The following is a 25,252-nucleotide window of genomic DNA, read 5'->3' on the forward strand; positions in this document are numbered from 1 at the left end:
GGCCATCGATTGCACGAGCGTTGTGCCCCGCCCACTGCCACTTTAGCCATTCTTCGAGCAACGTTGCTGACCTTGGTTCTCTGCGGATCTCATTTCTTATTCAATCGCAGCGAAACTCCGAGCATAGCTCTCATCATCTCATCGGTGACATTAATCTTTCGGATAATTTGCTTACTTGTTGGTATTTGTGTCGAAGATGTCATCGTCGTCAGCTTCACTTTCACTCTCCTCAGCGTCTTCTGCGCCAGACTCTGCCGAGTCGTAGTCGTTGTTTTCAGGGTCTTGTTCCGAGGTAGGCTAAACAAAAAAAAAATACAAATGTAATACAATCCAAACAACGTTTAATAATTAAAGGAAGACGGTTATTTCATAGTTATTTCATATTTCACAGTTTTCCAATTTATAAAATTTTGAAATAATCATTATATGCATTGTGATTAAGTGTAATTTTTATTATGTGAATTCTATTTACAGATTAAATGAAGGAGGATTTTATGCAAATCTGCCACCATCTCCTTTTCCAGATTATTCAGTATTGCCAGATAATTCCGGGTCCTCTGTTTAATAAATTTTGAATGTATTTTAATGTATTACATGTATAATATGATAAAAAGTAATCATGAATAGGACGATAAATAAAAAATGGCGGGGAGCATTCCTGGAACCTTAAAAGAACGTAGACTTCTTTAAACGTTACTAATTATTTTTTTATTTATGTTCTTACGGAAATGATGCTATTATGACTCTTTTATGTATCGCATCCATAGATAATTTTAATATCGTGTTACAAAAAAAACATTTAAATAATCAGGCAAATTGAAATGTCGGTTATGGTTTCTTAGTGCATAAAGTACCTTTTGCAATTAAAATACTCAAAGAGTAAATGTAAATTATTTTTGTATTAACTAACATGAATAAAATACCCAACAATATTTTCGATATGTTCCGAATACGCTGATTTCAGACCGTTTCCAACTGCAAAAAATCCAAACTCAAATCTATAGGTATGCCTACGTCCAGCAGTGGACGTGCTATAGCTGGAATGATGATGATGATGAAAAACTTCTACGATTACTATTTTGTTCCAATTACCTTAGTCAGCAAGAATGTAAGAATACTGCATTGGGGCGGTACGAATTGCTCTCTGTACGTAGGCCGGCCTTCTTGTATATTTTTATGCGGCGCGGTGGGACCCATTCCCAAGAGCCGCATATGTAACAGCGCACGCTTCTCCCGTAAAGAAGACCACACGGATGTACCTTCAGGCCGTTCCACTAACTTCGGCTGTGAGAACAGGGGCAAAATAAATAAAACATTCAAATTAAATATATACACAACACGAAAGCAAATAGAAAAAGAAGTAGCTCTAAATGGCTGTTATCATCATTACATATCTTCTTTTCAGCCGATAGACGCCTACTACGAGGCAAAGGTCTCCCCCCAAAATCGCCACAATGACCTGTCCTGCGCTGTCCGCATCCAGCAACTTTCCGTGACCTAAACTTTATTGTCGGTCTACCTTGTGGGGAACCATGCTGCATCTACGAATTCGTGGCACTCAAGAATTGCATCAGCTGCATTATTGTTACATTGGGCTACTACTAGGCAACTAATAGTTATTGCATCGCAATTTCTGCAGAATTTTGCGTAGAATATAAGACGTGAAGGTAAACAACATAGACATAACCGAAAGCATAAAAATGCACAGGACCTGTGGAGGAGCAGGTGCGGTTGTTAGCAGGCGTCGAACACCGCCTCCAAAGAGACGTGCGTGGGTGCGCGCTTCAGCCGTGTGCGCGGCAAGACGGTACAGAAGGTGAGCGTCTCGCGCCGCCAGTGCCCAGCCCAGTAGCGCCAGGTACACCGCACAGTACGCCTCCGCCAGCAACACGGCTAGCCGAGGAGAGTCCTCTTCTTCAGCAGCTCGCAACGCAAGGCCTCGCAACGCAGATACGCCTGTAGAAACGTACACGCATTAATAGCAAAAGCTTTGTACTTTTTTTATCCGCAATAACATGGTTTAAAACACCGTACATGAAAAATTGCTTATAGTCGATGGTCGACAACAAATGTGAAGACATACAAAACAGAAACGTAGTAAAGTTTTATTGGCAATCTCACAGTCGTTTAACAAGCTATAGAGAGAGCTATGCTCGAGACTTCCGAAGCCGAAAACTTCTCTGGGAGGCTCTTGCAATCGGTCATTAAATATTTAATGGAATCAGGCGTTACCTCGTGGGAAGTGGCTAAATATTGGTCCTTTTCTTAATCAGTCATTAAAGTAAACAATTTATCTGGCATGTATGGCCTATGTCTATGTATGTATGACCCTCAGGTTCCTCAGAGATTATTTCTCTGAATTAAGAATTTTGTGAAAGTGAACACAAAACAACAATCCTCGAGTTTTTTGTGAGTGCTTCTTAGATGCGCATTTAGAAGACTTAGCTTTAAGTTAAAGGATACCAATATAGAGAATTTCAGTCTGATTCTAGTTTCTATCAAATTCTTAAGATGTACACAAATAGTCCTATAAATTGTTCTAAGTACGTAGTATGAATGATTGAATAAGTGCCTTTAACATCCTGCCACTTAAATGATGAACGGACAAAAAATTTTATTCACAATTAAAACCAAAATAACATGGATCACACCTGGCCATTTATTCGGTGGAGTGGTAACCGTAAGTTCTTCAATAGAAAATCTTCTTGGTCTCACGAGAAGATTAGATGTACCTGGTGTTTCTGCTATCATTCTGAAACAATATTGAATCCTAATTAATAATTATATAATTTGTAAAAATTTTAAAATAAACAGTGATGATATATTATGCACTTGCAATATAGTTATTAAAAATATGAACCTACGAAAACTTAAATAATTAACATCCATATGTTGTTTAATTTGCTAAAGTTGTTAAACAAATTACCTTTCGAAAATTCGCAAAAAAAATATTTGTTTTTGAAATTTTGTATGTAGATTAGGTGTATGTGTATATATACATACACACATATATGTACATTATGTTAAAATAATACAATACAAAGTTCATACCCGTCATGATGTTGGTGCGTATGCTTCAAGCTGAAAGTATCGGAATCACAGAGACTCTGATAAATACAAGCGGACAGTGCAACAGCTAATTCTCGCAGTGTGTGTAGAATTCTGGTAGCAGAACCGCCGGGAATACCCAATTCGCCAAGAGTCCCCAACATATCGTGCGCCACAGACTGAAAATTTAAATTATTTTCTAAAACAATTTTAAGTAATTGTCTCATCTCTTATAAAATTTTTATCTACATATATTTTATTTCTTATGTACGCTGGATGGGGGGAAGCTTTTTACCAGTCTTATTAGAAATGGAGGAAAAGAGGGCAGCAGTGACGGTCCTACAACTAAAATGATGATAGCAGTAACTTGCGTACCTGCAGATGTCTCACAGGGTCTGCGACGACAGTGTTATTGGTGGCGACGGCGGCGGCAAGTAACGGCAAGGTAGTCGGGAAGGGCAACGGTGACAGCAGCTGTTGGTGCTGCTTGTCTTGCCCCAACTCCTGGAGCAGCAGCACGAGTTCCATTCGCACAGATGCCAGTCCACCGCCACCCGCACCGTGGAGGGAGCAGTACGACAGCAGCGTGCGAAGTAGCGTCTCGTTTGCTAATGGTCACAACAAAAACATATAATATTCAACGAAATGTTTATGATATAAACATATGCACATCACTACACTATAACTGCATGACATATAACTTTACTGAATTTGTATACATAAAATACTGCACATTTTACATAACATATTGAAGTTTTATTTATTTACAATGTTTTCTTCTCTTTTTAATAATTCAATATAACAATACATAAAGACAAGTTTGACCCCTCTTTGTGAGTAACCCTTCACTACATACGATGACACATGTAATAGTAAAAGTGTGCACCTTTTAGCCACTTGCGCCGTCGCACGGCACGTTGAACCTTTGCTTCGAAATCGGCCTTCTCTCGTACAAGCAGTTGATGTAGTGTAGGGCGGTCGGGCAGAGGAGGAGGGTCCGCGTCTGCGCATAGCAGCTCACCAGCTGCATTCACACCTCCACCTGCTGCGGCGTATCCGCACAAACGCCGCAAAGCTTCCACTTCACGCTCCAACCAGATGTAAAGCTGATAACGTAAATGCCCACCTACAACAAAAAGACGAAAAAAATGTATTCAGTTGATACATTAAGGTTAGGTCATTTTCTGCTAGGTATGGGCTTCCGCCATAGTCTTCTAATAAGACCAGTAGGAAGTCGGAAGTAGCCAGCATCTGCCGTCTTCTGATGTCTTTAATAAAGTCGTCTTGTGTGTTGTAGTCATGTAGTGTGTTATCAGGCCCATAGTCTCTACTCTGGAAACTTAAGGCCTCAGTGGCCATGGTTTCTGTATGTTATTTTATTACCATCTTACAATGCATCTATCAACACAATTTTAAATCAAATCTATATTAGTGACTTAAACTGTAACAGGCAGACCAAATGACAGTGATAAATGAGATACCCAATAAATAAATGTAAAATATATGCATGGAAGACGGGGGTTGGACTTCATCAAAATACAAATAGTTATTTGTATTCCAATTGCTTAGAATAAAAGCATACGAGCCATTACTTTTAGCAAAATTCATGTACTTAAAAAAAAAACATTACAAATGTAAAATAATGACAGGAAACTAAAAAGCTTTGCAATCTATTTTATATAAAATTCATTTATAACATTACCATCGACTTCAAAGCCAGTTGCTAGTGTACTAAGTTCTTCCATCAATATTTTCAAACAGGCGACAAACTTGAGCTGTTGAGCCATTATGTCGACAGATGGAGCTTCCTCTTTCTGATCTTCAAACTCGTTTTCCACAGGTTCTTCCGGCTTATTCATTTTCATTTCAAGAGGCGGAGTCGAAGCATTAGATCCAACAGACCTTAAAAATAATAAAATAACCTCGCACAACTATTCAATTCATTATAGCCCTAATACAAAATTACTTGCATAGAAACACATATTTGCTAAACAAAAGCAAAGAATCATATGAATACCAACAATATTTTTAAATTTATTATTTACATTAAAATATCCGTTTAAGATTGTAATAGAGTTCATAAGTTAATTTCCGCTCATTAATGTTATTACAACCTTTTAATAATCTAAAAAATCTTTCGTCACGGTGAGTAATTGCGAGTCCCAGTATAGGTTACAATTGTTATGTAAAAATTTTTCACAGATTAGTTTTTTCAGCCCAGTTTACGGTTTCACCAGACAAGGTTACAAAGCGCGAAAGGTGCTTAGCCAGTAGCTTCCGAAACTGAGCTTGATGACCTGGAGGCAGGCTTCAAGTTTGTGCTCCCGTTAGATACCCCTCCAATAAGAGGCCGCTAAATTCCTAAGGTACCTTAAGTAGACGGATGTTCTCAAAACAAATATTGATTAATTATAACAAAAACACTAGATCTTACTCTTTATCATCGTTATCATCCCATGTAAGTACAAGCTCATCATTTTTGGTTGAGTTAACTGGAGCGCCCCAGTCCACCGAAGTTGAGCCCCAGTCTACATTTTCTTCCTCTTCTGTTGAAATAATAAAAATTAAAACAAAGCTCTTATAACATTCAACTTAAGAAACTTACAACACCAAAACATTCTTATTAAAATGTCATGTGAGGAAAAAGAAAAAATTAACGTACTTTTCACTGGTGTGTTCTCAACAATCTGACCAGTGTGAATGAAAGTCTCCTCAACAGATGGCGCTGAAACAGGATGTCTGAGCTTCTCGTCTCTCACTCTTGCAGGTAGTTTAGATAGAACTTCCAAAGCGAGCGCTGGACAGCCAGCCTTGAAATGACCATGCGCCGTTTGGAAGTATAGACGCCGCTCAAGGCGAGTTATACCCTCTTCTGCTTCCTGTTGTAACAGCGCCAGTGTGCCACCCTTGAAAAATTAAGAAATAAAATGTAAGGTAAAACATGCATCACTTTTCAAAATTGGAAAAAAGTCAGTGACAAGGTCTATTGTAACTTCAAAACTAGGCAAGGCAAAGGCCTCCCTCATAGATCGCTACGATGACCTATCTTGCACTGCCCGCAATCGGCAACTTCATACGACCTTGCATATATTTTTGGTCCACCGAAATGGTAGTCTATCCACGCTGCGTCTTCCGCCTAGTGGTCAACTCTCGCGGAAATTTGGGCCTTTCCGTTAAAATTTAATATTCGTTAAGATAAAAATAAATACTTAATAACCAACATTACCTGACTTGGTAAGTTATGTCGTTTAAGACGAGGATGTGTCCGTAGGTATACGTAGAAGTTAAACACGCTAGGCATAGGCTCGTTGTCTCTGGCTGCGTGCAGTCGTCCGGCTGGACTTACTAAAGTGTCTAAAGCCTCCCCGTAGCGCTTCAGCTCCCATAGGGCCATGGACCGAACAAATGGATCAGGATGCGCCTTCTCCAAGTCTATCTCGCCGTCTTCAGTGTCACCGCTGAAAATATTATACATTTGTAATTCAGCAGAACGTAAATTTTTTATCAAGTTTATTGAAGATTAAACTATATTTGACAGAGTTAACATAGTGCCTTTTCAATCGCACTTTTGTAAGCAAGTGAAAGGGACAGATAATTATAGTAGGCGTCGACAGTTGAAATAGAATCTAACCATGGTTTTTTTAAAGTTGGGTACTTTAAAAAGCGCCTGAGTAACATATTTTTAATTTTAGCATGTATTTTATCGAGTTCAATTTTTCTAATGTAAACGCATCCTATCGTCATTATAACTTGTGTTTTTTCTAGTATTAACTTGGATCAGCAAATACAGTGTAGAATAAATTTACAATACTCAGATAAATCAGAAATAATTTACCCTAAAATTTCATCCATAAGCAATTTCTTCAGGCTTGGTGGCAATGTGCTGTCGGACTCGTAGAGGCGCGCAATCACCATAGCCAATTGTAAATCTCCTAGACGTGTTATTAATACCTAAAACGTAATTATATTGTAGTTTAATTAACAACTATCACATATTGATAACTTATTTAATGAAATAACAATAATGGAGTATGACATGTATGTAAAATATTAAGATAAAATACCTCCAAAGCATCTTTCAAGGCACCTCCTAGTAAGAAGAAAGCGGCTGCATGCTCGAATCTTTGCTTCCCGAGTAAAACGAATGCGTTCTTTAAAGCCGCTTTACGCCAGCGACCGTCCGTGAAGTCGTTGGAAAAGAACTGTAATTTCATAATAAAAAAGTTAGAAAAAAAATTGTAAAATATGAGAACAGGTTGTATCCAGCCATAAAACAGACATCTAGAATTGCGTGTAATGTACATTGTTTTATTTATCACATATTATTTTCAAGTTTCAGAGACGATTGTTATACGTAAATATTTAGTTTCATTGCTCTTGCTGTATTAGTTTAATAAAGTTTCTTATCCTCCACGTTGAAGTCCGTAGAGGCTCCGTAATACAGCACAAGAACAGTTTCGTCAGGATGTGTTTCCTAATCAGTGACGATATTATATTATTATCATAATTATTCTCAAGCTATTAAAGAAAAATACGCTAATACATACAGCAGTCATCTTATCGTCGCGATTGGATCGGAAGAGACCCCACAGTAGCATGCGTTTCTTCATTGCCAGATAATAAAGCGCTGCGTCCATTGGCTCTTGTTTGGCCATGTAAGAAGCGCGTGCTAGCTTCTCGACACAGGTACGCAGCAAGTCGCCGCGCACCCACCATCCTACACCTAGATAATACAAAAACAAAAGCAGTCACACATACACTCTATGTATATAATAAAAATAATTTAAGCTGAGATCAGTCGATCGTAAAAATTTAAATTCAAAAATTTTGCAGGTGGCTATGACATACTAAAAGACAAATTATTATTTTTTGAGGGAGGCCTATGTATAGCTGTGTAAGACATACAGCTAAAATGATGATGATGATAAAATGAACGAAAAGTATCTTTTTTAACAGTATCTACCTGAACACAAGTATATGTAAGTTAGAGTTACGCACATTACTCGCTTATTTCCAAGATACATTTCAAAATTAATTCCCATAATTAGCCAATATTTTACGTGATTATTTTTTTTATTTATCACAAACGGAGTGTGTTCTAATACTACAAAATGTTAAAAAAACTAGTACACGATTCCGGTAACAACCCTTCATAACGGTATAAAGCCAGTCTGTTCTTTTTTAAAAAATGTAATTCCTTGAAAATAATAAATTTACGCTCATCGCTTAAATATAAATATTACGCCCTTCGTATATTAAAAACATACCTAATTCCCTCATCGTGGACCATTTAGGTTGTCCCTTAGTATAACCCGGCACCAAGGAGAGTAATTGTTCGTGAGTTTCCGAATGGTAAGCCCAGACCAAGTTGCAGGTGCCCACGCCGTTGCGTTGCAAGTTTGCACGTTGCGCCAGCGGCAGACAACGCAGTAGGTAGCCGTAATGCTTCATTGCCAGGAGGAAACGCAGACCGCAGTCATCCAATGAATCTTTGTTAATAAATAGATTTATTTTAGCTTACAATATTATTACGTAGTGTGTATTTATAAGTTGTATGTAGGTATATTATAATTTATTTGTACAATTAGGTTTAACATTTCCATTGCTGAGACAAATATCTCGGAAAGGACCTGATTTGTCAAGCTTAATTAGTTACATACTGCTTTTCCATAAATTAATAAGTACACTACATTTGCGGAAAAGTGTCAAAACAGAAATTACACAACTTGTTAAATTTTCCAATTATAAGACGCGTCTTGATTGGTATGAAAATCAGTAAATAAATCAGTCTAGAAAAAAAACGGGAAACGTTTTTACCTTTAAAAAGCCGTCACTAGATCGATAGGTTTTTATTTCAAAAGATAGTTTTACTAAGTTAGTTTCTATTGGGAAGTATTTGTTCCTTATATATAAAGTTGACAGAAAATGAGATAGAGAATTTCGAGATTGCAGAATAATTTAGAGATATACAAATTATTTAAATACAAAAGGACCTTGTAATAAAACATATATAGTCTTCTTAACAGTTGTTGACAGTTCACTTGCATGCTGAAACAATACATTTGAAAGAGCACTACCTCCGTCTCACTAATGCAGTAGAACCCAGGGTAAGATTACCTGGAAGGAACTCCTGTGCGTTGTTGTGCGCGAGGTCAACGCGTGCGTTTGCCGCGAACCGCTCCGTGAAGTCGGCGTCACAGGTGGACACGGTGTCGGCCAAAGCCAGCAGATGCATCTGGTCCAACGAGCTCAGACCCGGAAGGTGAGTATGAGTAAGCAGTCGGGATAGAATGCGCCCTGGTATAAATATACTGTTTTTAACTTCGACAAATAAACAATAAAATTAAGGATTTAGTCTTTTTATGTTCTACTGTATTGACATTTATATCTCCACTTTGTGTCGACAGAGTGCTTTACAGCTACGAGTCTGAAAGGGAATCTCTACTTGAGTTGTCCCTAAATCTCTCGGCGTTTGGCATCGAGTGTACTCGAGAGAGGGGAACCACAACGTAAAAATTGGTTGCGTTTACTAATTTATGAATACATGATCTTCTTAGTATTGGAAACTTTTTTTGTATAATGTTATGAAAAATGTATTTATATTATTTATATATTTTACACAAAAACATAATGTATTTTTAATAATTAAGACGTACTTTTGACAAGTACTTACACAGGTAAAATCGTTTGTGTTTTGTATTGTATAATGACTCGACAACAAGACAGTTTATTTTTAAAATAAATGTCTTTACAAAACAACTGTGACGAGCTTATAATATTATATTTCTCTTAGAACAATTGAGCTTCCCTCAATTCTTAACAATAAGAAGCATACAAGTGGGGTCACTTGAAAAAATAGTTAATTCGAATATTTTAACTAGGGAGGAATTAACGTACATACAATTTAGAATATGAAATACACGACTATGCATAACAAATAGATGTAAGATTAAATGATAACTAGGCAGTTTTTATTCATCGCAAGTTTTTAATTCTACCTTGTCTAGGTCCAAAATGCGAGAGTGGTTGTCTCTCTGGCATGGAGGGACGACGATCGACTCCTTCCTCCTCGCCGAGTAAAAGCGTATCTAAGTCCTCTTCAACTTCCATTGTACCTTCAAATAGCTCATTGTAATCCTAGAATATAATACAATACATTGATTTAGTGGTGATCAGAAAATATACCAAAGAATAAATAAATATTAAGCTAATGAAATATCACCTTAGCTTCTTGGATAGTAGATGGGTGGTGTGGTGATTCCTTATCAGCAACCAACAACGTCCACAATGGTAGTGGCGGCACCGATGTTAATTCTGCATAATCTAATTGTACATCTTCAGTTATCTGAAATTTATTGTGTTAATTTAATGAAAATATATTGATTTTTATCAATACTATATTGATTCAAAATAAGACCAAGTTATTAGAATACCGATTGACAAAAACAAAAACAATTTTATTAAAATAAAAAAAATATTCTCAAAAAAGATTCGTACATTACATAAAAAAGAAATTAAAAATAAGATATAAAAATGAAAAAATAAAAATCTTCCAAACAGTGCAGTGACAAAACGTGTAGAAAAAAGCACATTGCGTTCACAGACAACCATTGTAATGATCATTTACATGGAAAATCGTGGGTCGATTTTATAAATGAAGTTGATAACAAATACATGCAATGAATTCATGAGTGTGCAATAATAAATATTTATTAAAACATATAAAAATAAAAAGACACTACTTTGAATTCATACAAAGATACATACAAAACAAATACTAAAACAATTATCTTAAAATAATCTTTTCACTTGTACGACCACTTTTTTTGTCATAGACAAACACTTTTTGTCTGTTGGCAAATGCCCAGGTTAAAACAGGTGAAGTACTCACACTTCACCAGGTTTCACTTTCGAGCGAGCGTATTATGGTAAAACTTACAATAAAGTTAGTTTTCGGGGAATTGTTTCAAGACAAACATGCTGAGGCTACACTAGCAGATTGGTAGATTTAGGATTACACATTTAACATTTATTTTAACATTTTAGTGACAAAACTGCTAATTGTTTTGGCACAGTAGAGAATGTCTGTCTCAAATAATTTCTACAAATGCTTCTATTTTATATAAACGTAATTCTAGAATGTAAATAATATGCATTAATTGCACTGATTCATATTGATTTCATAGACGCCCACTGCAAGGTACAGTTCAAAGATCTTTATGGGTTTATACAATCCATAATTGCTACACTAGGTAAGGGGTTAGCGATAGCATTGTGGTATTACAATACGTAGCTCATCCTTTGGAAACTTGTTCGTGAACAGTGGCTATTTTATATTATTAATGCACAAAATGTGAATTATATAAGATTGTATCCCGAAAATCGAATCCGTGACCTATCGCAAGTCACATTCCTTTACCGCTGCGCTTAGAGATTCTTACTTTTTTCTTTTATTCATATGAACATCCGACAATTTATTTTTATTGCCATTTTCTTAATTATCATTTTTTATAAACAATTGTGAAGTTTTTGAAATATCTATAAACATTTAATTTTCTGATTGAACCCCCGCTTGTATTGGTCAGTAAAACAACAAATTATTCAATATTTATTTATAAATTTGCTGTAGGTAAAAAGTACGACTCGTGCCCGCTAGAAGGTTAAAAGAAAGGAGCTTAACCAAAGTCGACAAGTCCTTCGCGTATTTCGTCTCGAGACGTTCAATAAATTATTTCTCGGATTGGGATACCGCTAAGTCCTTACGTCGCTTAGTCCGTGACTCTGTGTTTGATCTACTTTTAGGTTGCCGGAGACAGGCTGACTTCAGCTGAATCGGTTGTTATTGTGGGATTATAAGTTTGATTTTTGAATGACAATATTTACCTCATTAAATATCCTATATCAAAAGTCAATTTCGGTTAATACTGTTTACCTGTGTGACGCCGTCAAGAGGCGAAGCGGCTCCGGCCGCAAAGGACACTGACAGCGTGCGAGACCGCGACCAGCCGCGCTGCAACACACGCCACATGCACAAGCCGCCGTGCGTACCAGTGCACCGCCATTATACATTCATGGCCATACATGCATGAGCCTTAGCTGTTTACGTTATCATTTCACGGCCGCATACGTCATGCGACAGCGACGAGATTGCCAACATCACGTGTGAAATATGTAGATACGTACACCAATATATAAGACTAGTTAAAATCATAAACAGAGATAGAATATTATGGTACATATTCACTTACGTTCGAGTTTGCTAATTATGACAAGTAATTTTTATAAGCATTTTGCGAATGGACCGATGTGACGAATGGACTAATTTATGCAATTAATTGAAGCCACCTCCATGATTTCTTAGAGAAACTTTTTTGGAAAATAATTATCTAATTACACCCGATCAAAAATGATAATTACTTACTTTGTTTACAATTCAAACCTTTTTTTAAACTGTTAAAAATTATAATTTTAAATTTTGCCATAATCTTGATGTTGGCAATCGTATGCACAAAATACGTAATATTTTACATGTGACATTATTTTAAAACTTTAAAGTGAAATGTTAGTGATAATATAGTTTACAGGTTAAATCATTATATTACACTAGTTTTCTAAATACTATTTTTGTATTATAATTTACATATTAGTAACTATTCTATACAGCTTGAACAATTCTTTCTTATTTTCTCAACAGCTATATTTATGTTGGTAACTTAATAGCACTCAATCCTACACCTAGATATTCTCGTCTCGTATTCGAAATCATTGCAAGGAATGATCGTGCCAATAGTCTGTTTTTAGTCAGGTGATATATAATCTGTTTCATATAATTCACAAATGCGAAGCGACATTGAAACTGTGGCTATGGTGTGTAGCCTATGAGAATGTCATAATATTCACATATTGCTGTTGATTCCATATAGTGAGCTCGTATTGCGATGACAGAGGCTAATGAAAGCTTTTATCAAAAATTTTACCTGCCGCGAGACACTGTCCTCATCGCCTTGAGAACTACGGCTTGTATATGATCCTCCAATACATCTGAAACGTCAAACTATACCGTTGTATGTTTTACAAGAATAAAATAATTGATATAAAAATACTTCTTATTATTACTACTTTGTTCAGCGATAGTTGGTTTAATTTATATTGTGTTTATTTTATCCAATGCTTTCTTAAAACTGCAATGAGTTATCTGTCGCGTATGTGTTCAGGTTGTTTGTACAAAACTCATTTTTATATTAAATTATTTCGATTGTACGTACTTATTTAACAAAATATTTTTTGATAATTTGCAAAATATTTACCTGACTAAATGTGCGAGTATAGCCTTCACCCATCGAATTTTCCCGCTATTCAGTAGCTCCATTAATTGTTTGGGGTGATATTGTGGTAGAACTGGACAAGCCATTTGCGAAGCTTCAAATAATCCATAGTCAGGCATATAGTTAAGTAATGGCTGGCGAAAAAAAAAAGATTAAGAAAATTAATTAGTTAATGTGTATTTAAAGGGTAAAAGTTTTAGTATTTGTATTTGCATGTAGGTACCCACCAGTATTGTAATGCCTCCAGGAAATATAAAATTTGATAGGAGTAGCATTAAATGACGGAATTGATAACAATAATATCAATGGATTATTGATAATAATAATTAGTTTAATGTAAAAGGAAATTAAATTTAATGTTTTATCGCAGTGTTTTATTAATTTGACTAAAACTATATGGATAGACCCCCACTAGGTGGTTCTAAGACATAGAGTCGCAGGAAGTGTCTGGATACGAGCAGCGCAAGACATCATAGTTGCGATCTTTGGGAAAGACGTATGCCTTGCAGTGCGTGCAGTGCGTCCGATTTGAATATGATAACATGGAATCAGTTACATAACATACTTATTTATGGAATTTACCCCTCTCCACTAAATATAAATTGCATAACGTACGTACTTATATAATGTAATAATATATATATATATATATATATATATATAGTATTCTTGTATGTATGTATGTGTGTATAGTAATGCATGTATATGTACATACACCCTAAGCTGCCCTCTTCTTCATGTCTGTCATCTACATTCAAAGGTTTTCTGGTCGAGGTCGCCCGAGCGATAAGACTGCCTCTTGTACCATATGAATTGTTTCTTTTTTAAATTTTTAGTTTATGGTGTAAAAAAAGTGTAAATAAATAAATACATTGATCCACATACTTGTGGTTGATCAGATGGTGTCTTGTTTCTTCTTCTCGCATCTCTCTCTAAAAGTTGAAGGTTGATCGAAGAGACTCGTTGCAAATGCGGCGCGGACACGCGCAAATCTGAATCGCGAAGTGCACGCGACTCGCTGCCTTCCTCTATCTCCTACAGAAAGGTGCAAATTTAACAGCTAAACTATTATTTAAGTTTGATAAAATATATCTGTATATAAATAAATAATGAATAGCCAAACGTGTTGTTAAGCACAAAATTCGAGAACGTTCATTGCATTAAGGCACAAAAGTATTTCTGGCTATAAAAAATGAAAAAATAGTGAAGAGCATTAGTAAAACAACACTTTTCATTTCATAAAAACAACACAAAGGAAGTTAAAACACCTGTCTTTAAATATCTCTAGCTATCAAATATTTAACATCAATCAAATTCAAAAGAAGTTATAAAAGAATATAATGAAACAAAAATATCGCAATTAGGAAATGTAATCACATGAAAGAGAAAACTTAAGGGGTAAAGTAGAACATACAGAACTGATTTTAATCTCAGTTATAACCTGCTAAGGATGTTTACGTGTATTGTTTGCACAGTGTGTACAATATATTAACAAAACCAGCAACAAAAATATCGGGATGAAATTAATTGTCAATCGAGAAGACTATAATAAAACATATTAACTTTTAAAAAAAGAACCATGTAAACGCATCTTTAAATTTCTTTACAATTATTGGTTTTACAATCTATCCCTTTCAAATGCTTATAAAAGCATGGTTGAATATGCCCTGTATTGACTGCATCTGGTGAATAGATCAAAATATTTAATACCTGCATCTGCCCTGATGGCACTTGTTGGTTCTCCGGCTTCCATTGAGAATAAACATGCATTTCTGAATCCATCCCAACCACTAAGATACCATCACGGACCCACGATATCTGCATGGGAAGCGGTGGCAATCCATCCGCTGTTTTCAGGTCGATTCTTCGCAATTGCATCCATCTTATTTCCTCGACGAATAAAGGCGCAGCAAGAGATGAAGCCTTTCTTAATATTGGACGATTATTGTTTATTGATTCTTTCATAGCCTTAAAAAAATTAATGAAAGAAATAAACATAAAGTTTGAAGTAATTACATAACATATATAATCTGTGAATATCATAACAATGAACGATAATATGATATGTATACACACGAATGTAAGTTGTAAAATTTATCGACCTATAAATTTTGTATCTTGGGTTAATCAATGCCCAAATTTACTATTATATATATAAAAATATTAATATTATTGTAATACCTTTAAGTTTGCTTGAGCTAAATCACTTGAAACTGGCGTAAAAAGCAAGACTCTGGAACCCACAGCTACCGTCAAGATATGTGAGCCATCCTCTTTCGAGACCCAATCTAGTTGCACGAGGTGTTTCTGTGTCAAAGGGCAAGTGTTTCCATTCTCCATGATACTTTTGCGAAGAGATTGTAATGTGCTGAAAGACGGCACAGCTAAAAGTCCAGCCGATTTACCCGAATCGCCATCGCCGTTGCGATTATTTCTGCTTTCATCAGACGATAAGGTTTGGAGGACCTGGAACATTCAATGATAAAGTAAGTTTTAAATCCCTACTCCCTATAAATTTTTGAGGGAAATATCAACAATACAAAAACCGGCTGAATTGTTTACATATAGACAGTAAAAATATTAAAATCACCACACGTAAACTGAACAATAAACTAAAATAATTGAAAAAAATGGCAAATGAGTTTTCAAATTCGGCATTTTAGAACGGTTCAACCAATTTGACGATTTTTTTACACATTTTAATACATGCGGAAGGTTCTAATGAAGAGAAATGGAACAATCATAAGGATAATATGAAATAAAACGACAACTCTGCTTTATCGTACTTGTCAATAATTCAATTGAAACATGTCCTAGCTGTCAAATATTTGAAACAATGAAAACAGTGACATTTTTACTATTACGCTACCGAAACCTTGGTATCCCGGTGTGTGCAGGGGTATAACGATTGCTCATTTGTCAGTCTGCCTTCCGCCCCTACTCGCCATTCTGACCTATGGTTAGGTGACACGGTTTTGGTTGCACTATAACACGTTGACTGCCACGCGCGTTTACAGTAAAATCCCCGTAGGCCACGTATACCGCTATACGTAGTGTATTCCGATATTTTTAAAATGCGAATCGTTTTTTGTCGCAAGAACAGCCGCCCACCCCGTTTGTTTCCATAGTATGATGCTCAGTCATTTATTTTCGATACTTCGCACTTGTTTCTTATTTCGGTATTGTGTAGGATTAGTTTTACTATTTGCCAAGTAGCGAGTGGTATAACTGAAAATCTCTACCCTAATAATTCGTTCAAATGTCGAAAAGGAAAAACTTATTTGTTTTAGAAGCGAGGAAAGAAAGATGTAAATATTAGAAGATTTAGGGAAATATTAACTTCAAAATTATTTGGGTTGTCTGATAGATAGTACAACAAATACATGTTCTCGTCCAAAACAGTATCATATTGCTGTTTGAAAAAATGATTCCGGAATAAGCATTAAACGCGCATGCAAACAGTGTTATGCAGATAAAATTCGTCGAATGGGCAGATCAAAAACACGAGATAATGTGAAGAAAACAACAACTTGTTGTCCAAGTTGTCCCAACCAACCCCAGTATTATAAAGAATGTTACAAAGTTTGGCATTCTCCATAACTTTATTAATAACCCTGCAACCATGCGTGGCGTGGTAGTTAACGTGATAAAGTCTGCCAACGTAGCTAATTTACTATATAATTTATTCTAACCTGATTTAACCTTTGCTTCTTTTGCATGAACGAAGTATCATGGAGATAGGATAGATCTATCTGTGTATCCACGCTCACTCCCACGCGAGGCAAGCTCACGTTTCTCAACGGTATGGTGTCCTCGAGAAGCCACTCCGCGCCGCCTGTGCTCTCGCATTCGTAAACACATACGCACAGGTTGACGAAACGCGCATCCGTACTATTCGCGGTCGCGTTCGTGGCCTTTGGTCTTGTGAACGAACGTCCGCATTTGTACGCGCACGCAATACGACCCGAGTACGCTGCACTGATATGCAGAGGCTGGCCTGTGGAGTGAAAAAATTATTTGTTTCTTTACGTCTTTTACAAAAGCTGATAACGCGTTAGCATTCATAGCTTCACCGAGTTTTAGGTGATAGAGCGCTGAAGAGGACATTTACCCAGACTTTTTTTATTAGATGTCGCTTAGGCTAACACTTCATGAAGTAATTCGATGGTATTTATATAAGTTCTTATTGTCGGTGTCGTTACCCAAAAGCAATCGAAGTCTAAGGTCGAAAGTTTTAGTGTCTATGTTGTTTATGCTCAGGAACTTAAAGATACAAAAAAACAAATCCGTTTAAATTACTATACCCTTAAAATATTTTGATAAGTTTTAATTTGCAAACAATTTACAAAAATCCATTATTAGCACATAATCTAAACAAACTTACCTGGAATATCAATAGCTGACTCTTGATCCTTGTTCATCATCTCCCACTCTTTCCAAGTATACTCCAATTCGTCATTTTCATTCTTTGTGACGTTACATTTCCAAAACCTAAAAAAAAAATTCACTATTGCTTAGCCATACGAATATGAAATATTTAATGTCCGACATTCCTTTACAAGAAAACGTCGCGTATAAATTTATCACAAATGTACTTATTTCATTACATATATATATATACACACATATATATGTGTGTTTGTGTGTGTGTGTGTGTATATATATATATATATATATATATATATTATGAAATCAGTACATCTATAGTTTGATCTTAAGGTTCTGAAGTGAACACGGACTGGCTTGTGAAGCGGAGCACGTCCAACTATAAGGTGCACAGACAGCCTTGTTAAGTTCGCCAGAAGAATCTGGATCCATGCCGTTTCCGACAGGCCATTACTGCCATTACATAACTGATGGTGATGATGATGTATGTATGTTGCTATACAACTGTATAGGGATTTTTATATCTGTTATATAATCATAATTATGATAAAACTTTATATACAACAATTACTAGTTACCACAAAATGTGACAAATTGAGATATAAAGTGTTTTAAAGTACATTTTTATAACATATTAGGTAAATTTAAAATGTCCTTAATCAGAATCTCTTTAAAGTGAAGGAAATATAACACCGCAATATAAGTTAAGTAATAATATGATTTTTTATCGTAATTTTAGCTATACGCTCACAGCTATTATGATTAAGTTGGTATTTCTGAAGCGAAAATCCTAGTATCGTTACACACTATTAACTAACACCGGAGTTAAAGGTTTTTATACTGCATATACTGCTAAAAAATTGTAAATTATATTTGTATACACCACTTATAAACCCATAAATCGTATTTTATACGCAAAACAGTTATTATTAAAGTGGATAATTTAAATACCTCAAAGTGCTGTCAGAGCACGCAGTAGCTAATATGTATGGCGCCAAACAGGCCGGGTAAATAGAGGCGGAACTTAAATGTCCTGCGGCGGGGGTCGCGTGAATGACGTCCACGCCGTCCGGCAGGGACAATGGACACTCGCAAACCTTTAAACAAATATTATTAAGAAGTTTATAAACAATTATTTATTGCTTACATTATAAAATCGTCTTCAAATAATTCATGGTCAAGATTACTGGAAGATACAATCTAATGTAATCCTATGAAGCAGCTATAAAGCGGTGGGGGTCAAGAAAAAAGGAGCATGTTGGTCGTTGACGGCGGACTGATGAAACTAAGCGGCCTATATTCAAACCCCTGTCGCCCCTCCACGCATGTACCTATGGCATGATACAGCCTTTTCTGTTACACTATAATACTGTTTATTTAAGAGTAATGGAAAGAGTACAAGTTTAATTTTATAGTGGATGCATTAAACTCAGCTGATTTATAACGTTAACCGACCCTATGTAACTTTTTCTACATTAAAATATATGATCAATTTTCTTTCTGAAACAAGAGTAACATACATTGTACTCTCTATTAAATTAAATGTTCCAGAAACTTTGTTGTAATAAAATTTAACAGTTTGACTGCTAAGCCATTCTTGCAAGGACGCACGAAATCTGCGGGACATATTTTGACTTGATGTTATCAAATAAAACACTCTTATTTATATAAATATCAATCAATTTTAATACTTCTTTTCGTACGATTTTCCTTTACGGTTCAAGCATTGATGTGGTAAAAATAGATTAAAATATGTTATGGATGTGTCATCGGGGAGAGTCGGCTAAGCATTTAGGTCAACAGAGACACTGAAACTCGAAGCATAAGAGCGCAGCGTAAGTTTCAAGTTAAATAAGGCAGTGCTTTTGCGCCCCACTGCCGTCAAAAAATTTAGGTACGTTTCGTAATGGAATTATCGTGTGTTTTTAATATAAGGTCGGCTTGAAATTTACTATGTAGTTCTTTACCAGTTTAATACCATGAAATTTGTTTTGGCAGAGAATGTCTACATGAACAATCGCGACGCGTATTTTTGATGAAAAACAATGCGTACATAACTTTGTTCTGGTTTAAAAAGTTCATTAACCAGTGATCTTACTATTATATGATATAGTGTATATAGCATTTATAATTTCTAACCTTTTTAGTGGAAATAGATAGATGAGAGTGTATGGGTGGCGGTGGTATCGCTCGGTCTGCGTCAACAGATACTGAGTTTTTACGGGATTCGCCTTCTTCTTCTTGGACCAAAGCACTATCGGGTACATACATCATACTGTTTGTCATATCATCTAAAAATCACAAAAAATGCATTTAGTTTTTAATTAAATTTAGAAAATTGTCGCCGTATTATTTATAAAACTAGAAATTATAATTAATAAGAATACATAATATATTTGCAATGAATCACGCGGCCAAGTCACCTCTTCATATTCTAAAAAATATATTGAAATTACTACTAGATATCTTTACAAATAAATCATGTTCAACTGACTACATTCTTATAATTATTTTGTTTATAATGGTCCCGTTACCTGAAGGGTCAGCTTGAGATGAAACCATCAGCCTCCACATATGCACCGTTGATCCTCCGTCAGTACGTTCTAACACGACTATATAAAACGGTTCGTTAAATACTGCCGCCTTCCGCAAGTCGACAATAGCTTCGAATCCCGCTTCAGTAATAGTATTAACTTCCGATCCCTCGACACCCGAGTCGGCGCTGTCAGTGTCTGTTGTTGTTCTTTCGCCTGTTGTGAGTAAATGAAAAAATTAGCCTGATAGGGGGAAAATTATTATATTTTTAATAAAACATTCAATATTTTTAGACGTAATAACAGTGCTTTTCTACTTCTAGATACGAGATGGTTCATTTTAATAGGAATTCAATAAGAACTTTTGAAGATCACTAAGAGAATAAAAAGATGGATCACTAAGACATAATGGTGATAAGGGACTTTTAGTGATACAGAAACTGCATGACAGCCTTAGAAAAGCCCATCAAGTTGGAAGTTTAAGAAAAAAGAGCATAAACTCGTAAAAAAAAACGTAATGTAACGGACTAACACCCCCAACCCCGTCTCTCCACATATTTAACCCTTACGTTGCGGAGCCACTAAAAACGAATTACGCTCTCAGCCATGATAGGAGCAAAATTAATACTTTTGGTTTGTATTTGGTTATGTGACAAAATATCCGCATAGGAATCATAGGCAGTTTGGCGTTGGTAACCAATAAATTAATGACCATGGTCATGCAATTATTGACACGATAATATAAAACAAAGGTACGCTGTTCACCGAGAGAAAGTGTCTATAGCCGATCGCCAAATGGCGCTGTTAGCACCGAAAGGGTTAACTAAGGCGCAGTACAGCGGCTTTGTTAACACTAAAATTTCTAAAGCATTTTACTATAAATAGTAAGAAGTTTCAGCTCTTCTCCAAACAATCGACGAACAGGGTAGCCGCGGTTACCACAGTGGTGGGGGAAGCATTCCCGTAGTTAATAACAGGCGTTAAAAAGACCCAAGGAGACTCAAAAATAGCCCTTTCGTTGGAAGTGGACAGGTGAGATGCCTAGTTAAGAATTTCCTCTCAAAAATAATGATCTTTTGCAAGCACCCGTCTAATTACCCATCACTCATTATCAGTACATCATTATGTTAAAGATGTGAACGGAGGTCAGTTACCGGTAATAAGCTGCTCCTGAAACACGTGCAAGAGCTGCGTGTTGTGCCAGTCGTGTGCGGCGTCTGCAATGGCGTGCAGTTGTATGACAGCTCCGGGCCGAGCTGTCGATTGTTGCGACACGATGCGTATGCGTTCGTGAAGGGGCACGCCTCCCTCGTCCGCACTCGACTCCGAAGATAGGGACATTGTGTCATGTTGCTGTTTTATAACAAAGAAAGGACTCGCTTTAAGAAGATACAAGTGAAAAACTACATTATATGACAAAGGTATCTCATTCAAATTCAAAACATCTTTATTCAAGTAGGCACATGCCACGTTTGAATCGTCGATTATTTTAACATTATAAGTAGTAAGCTATCATCGGCTCGAAATGCCGATCTGCTGAGAAGAGCCGGTCAAAAACTCAATACTTGTTCTTTTTTATAGGTACATTATAATATTAATCATGCAAATAAGTCCACAATCCAAACATTTCGATCAACCAAAAACTCCTGAACGCTATAATAATATTTATTTAATAATAAACATTGCCTGTATTTGTAAAAAAAAAAATTACCATAGTGTCTTTGTGTCGTCGCTCGGACGTCGCTATTTCAGCAAGCAGTGTACGCGCATCTATAACAGCTTGAAATAGTCTCAGACTTTCACCGTCGCTGGCTACGAAGCAAGCGGATGGCGAGTTTGATAAGTTTCCTAATGTGGAGCTGAAAATAAACATTAACTTTAAGGTTATACTATATATTTTTATGTATTATCATATACATAACATATACATGACAATAATAATTACAAAAATGATTTTTTTTTTGCCATCAGGTGAGTGTGGGCGGTTTAATCGGGTGACATCGGAAAGGCGCCCTTAGGTTTGTTTGATTAAGTCGGGTGGGCATATAATAACAAATTTCGAAGGCTCCACACAAATTGGAAGTTACCTTACTACAGTAACAATAAAACAACTTGCGGGAAAGAATCTCGACTAAGGCTCTTGCCCGAAAGGACAACTCGATCAATACTAATATTAGTGTTTTGCTGAAAGGTGTCCAAAAAAGTGTATTTAACTAAACAGTATTTAATTTCACTTTAGGCCGCCGTGAGTTTTGGCAAAACATGCTGAAACAGCTAGTTCAGGGGTATCTTGAACAACACATACTGGGCACAGCGCGGAACTGTAGGAAGAATATAAATAATCGTAATGGATACCTAGAGCCCGTCACAGCGCATAGAGGAGGACCAGCAGAGGGTTGGAGTTGGTAGAAATCCCACGTAACCGAATCCGCCCCATCAGGCAAGGCCTATAGATTCCCCCCTCCTCCAAATAACCATTTAAACAGAGCATACAGGAACTCATGTGTACCTAGGCAGCAGTGTGGGTAGCCAGGCGACATTGCTGAAAGCGGATAGGTGGGGCGAGTTGACACGGGCGAGCTCGGCCACGCCGCCCGACTTGGCGAGCGGGCCAACGCACTCCACGCGCCACATGATCAGCTCCGAACACAGTCCGCCCGCAGCCGCCTCCTCCGCGCGCTGCACGCCACGCTCCGCATCTGACACATAAACCTCCTTGTTACACCTTTCTGACATCTTCACACAAAATGTGGGTATTCGCTGGACAGAGTTAAGCCAGAAAATGTACTTTATTCTTCTCTTTTTGGTTAGTGATAACGATCTAAGGATGCATTTACACAAACAATAATAGTCTACGTCTGGCCGTCAAACGGTCAGTCGAAAGTTTCGACGCGTTCACACATGCACATGTTGCTATATTGATGAACTGTTTTCTCTTAAACTGTGATTTCAAGTGTTTTGTTTCCTATTAACCTGAGATTTGTATATCCAACAACAGTGGAGAGAAAATCAGAAATCCCAGTAAAAAGAAATTGGTGCAGAATAGATATAAATAGGTAGAAATTATGAAAATTTAACCTTATTATACAGTATATCAATTAGCTAATAATAAAACTATTTACCAGATATATTATGATGACTTGTAGTTAACAGTAACGGTAATACTGGATGGCAGGTGATGTCGTTGACCCTAAATCTGTGTCCGGACGCTCTCGATGCGTGGCCTATCGATAGCACCTGTAACATAAAAAATCATTTATAAATTATTAAATCAAAATGATTATGTTTTCGGCGTCATTCTAGAATAAATATGAGAAATAGGAAATTATTCTTTATGACTGTATACTACATATTCTGTATTATAACCTCATACTATATCTTTAATATAACATATTATATAAGAAATAAGTTTTATAAACCATTAAAGTTTAGATTTGAGAATGACGATACTTCAAAAAATTTATAAATATGACAATGAATGAGAAACTATATGTAACATAATCTTGTGAGCTTGTTGGCGCAATGCTCTTTAAAACGTGATTCGAAAAACATTACAAAGTTAATATTTAAAATTAAGCACAGAATAATATTTAAAGTGATATATTAAAAGTCAATATTCAGATCTGCCATAAACTCTAGTGATTTATATTATCATAAGTTAATATATAATTATTAATAAAAGTGTAATATTGACGGTAGCATATAATTGTTTCCCGATCGTTCACCCCACGCAATTTTTGTACGCATGTTGGATAGAGCACAGGAACGTAAATTAGACAAGGAACCATTCAAGTAAAAATTATATTATCAAATTACCTGTGAAAATTTAGATTTGTCGTCGAATGTCAGCTGCCATAGGTTTAATGTTCCGTTTGTGTGGTTAGTCACCATAGAGATGACCGGTGCTGATTCCAGTACATCTCCATCTTGATTGTCGCCTATGTCTTCCGTCGCTACACTTGTTCTGCGTTGCATATCATTGTTATTTTCCTCGCGATGACCTGAAAAAAAATTATAACTTTCGTTTAAAAAATTGTGACAAAAGAGATTTGTATATCTATTATGGTCATAAATACCATTTTCTTGTGTCTCTTTCTGTTCATCAGGCTGAGGCCATTCATTCTCGTCTTTTTCTTCCTGCACACTTGCTAAAGGAGTCGTCACAGGTTCGGGGGGTTGTGGTCCTAAAATAAGACTATTAATAAATAAATAAAACACTCCACATCGTAACAAAAGATACATATATAGAAAACAAAAGTTAAAATATTAAGGATAATAGAAAGCTAAATAAAAAATACTTTTACGCCATGCTTTATCGTATATTTTATAACACAATAATAACATTTTTAAGCTATAAACGAGTGTTAGTAAGTAAAAAATATCTACGTATAACTAATAGGGCGATTACCGCAAGTATTACTTCTGAAATAGTTATACAGAATATAAAAAAAAACTGTTTATTTACTTATTAATTCCGTCGTCCATTTTTATAGTGAGTAAATAAAGGATTTTGCTTAATGTTTCAATTCGTCGCTGTGTTTTCTGATAAAAGGAAACTTTATTCTGCATTTAGATAAATTGGTATTTTAAGCAAGGCAAGAAATGTTAAAATAAATATAGAACGAAAAAAGATACACTAACTTTACAATACATTGATTTAAATTCTAAGCACAGTACAATGAATTACTTAAGCAGTTTATTAATAAAATAGAAGTTTAGGTTCAGCGCCGTGAAAGAATATTTTTTCTATACTAACCCAAACATTTAATAAGAGAAAATGGTTTGAAAGATAAATTCGTATATTCTTGATAAATGAAAGCTAAATTAAATATAAATTTCGAAAACTAACGAGCCAAATAGGTATACATGCAATTCATTGTATAAATTCTTAAAGGTGATAAGAAAAATAATATTGTTAGTTTTATTTTCATAAAATGTGTTTTCGTGTCGTTTGTATTA

The 25,252-nt window shown here is 35.9% G+C and overlaps 1 protein-coding gene across 1 annotated transcript in view; it reads right to left on the reverse strand.

Annotated features, from left to right (window-relative positions):
• The window catches only part of Rbcn-3A (Rabconnectin-3A), a 64,481-nt gene that overhangs the window by 12,804 nt on the left and 26,425 nt on the right, over nt 1–25,252 (reverse strand). Inside the window, exons 13-47 of the mRNA XM_068766665.1 lie at nt 24,370–24,477; nt 24,110–24,294; nt 23,416–23,530; nt 22,803–22,992; nt 22,005–22,152; nt 21,448–21,646; nt 20,294–20,509; nt 19,899–20,050; nt 18,711–18,856; nt 17,758–17,864; nt 17,066–17,370; nt 15,555–15,839; nt 15,084–15,341; nt 14,259–14,408; nt 13,356–13,507; nt 13,026–13,089; nt 11,981–12,058; nt 10,271–10,393; nt 10,047–10,185; nt 9,166–9,345; nt 8,316–8,537; nt 7,596–7,771; nt 7,113–7,250; nt 6,884–6,999; nt 6,275–6,506; nt 5,711–5,954; nt 5,483–5,594; nt 4,751–4,950; nt 3,935–4,174; nt 3,424–3,656; nt 3,052–3,227; nt 2,652–2,752; nt 1,712–1,956; nt 1,093–1,284; nt 176–297 (exon numbers count right to left, since the gene is read on the reverse strand). Of these exons, the coding sequence (XP_068622766.1) occupies nt 176–297; nt 1,093–1,284; nt 1,712–1,956; nt 2,652–2,752; nt 3,052–3,227; nt 3,424–3,656; nt 3,935–4,174; nt 4,751–4,950; nt 5,483–5,594; nt 5,711–5,954; nt 6,275–6,506; nt 6,884–6,999; nt 7,113–7,250; nt 7,596–7,771; nt 8,316–8,537; nt 9,166–9,345; nt 10,047–10,185; nt 10,271–10,393; nt 11,981–12,058; nt 13,026–13,089; nt 13,356–13,507; nt 14,259–14,408; nt 15,084–15,341; nt 15,555–15,839; nt 17,066–17,370; nt 17,758–17,864; nt 18,711–18,856; nt 19,899–20,050; nt 20,294–20,509; nt 21,448–21,646; nt 22,005–22,152; nt 22,803–22,992; nt 23,416–23,530; nt 24,110–24,294; nt 24,370–24,477 (6,049 nt within the window). The remainder of the gene's footprint in view (nt 1–175; nt 298–1,092; nt 1,285–1,711; nt 1,957–2,651; nt 2,753–3,051; nt 3,228–3,423; nt 3,657–3,934; nt 4,175–4,750; nt 4,951–5,482; nt 5,595–5,710; nt 5,955–6,274; nt 6,507–6,883; nt 7,000–7,112; nt 7,251–7,595; nt 7,772–8,315; nt 8,538–9,165; nt 9,346–10,046; nt 10,186–10,270; nt 10,394–11,980; nt 12,059–13,025; nt 13,090–13,355; nt 13,508–14,258; nt 14,409–15,083; nt 15,342–15,554; nt 15,840–17,065; nt 17,371–17,757; nt 17,865–18,710; nt 18,857–19,898; nt 20,051–20,293; nt 20,510–21,447; nt 21,647–22,004; nt 22,153–22,802; nt 22,993–23,415; nt 23,531–24,109; nt 24,295–24,369; nt 24,478–25,252) is intronic.

Source organism: Battus philenor, unplaced genomic scaffold (genome assembly GCF_028537555.1).
Source record: "Battus philenor isolate CCGP_79_NKW_IND1 unplaced genomic scaffold, ilBatPhil1.0.hap1 SCAF_21, whole genome shotgun sequence".
In the NCBI taxonomy this organism is placed as follows: domain Eukaryota; kingdom Metazoa; phylum Arthropoda; class Insecta; order Lepidoptera; family Papilionidae; genus Battus; species Battus philenor.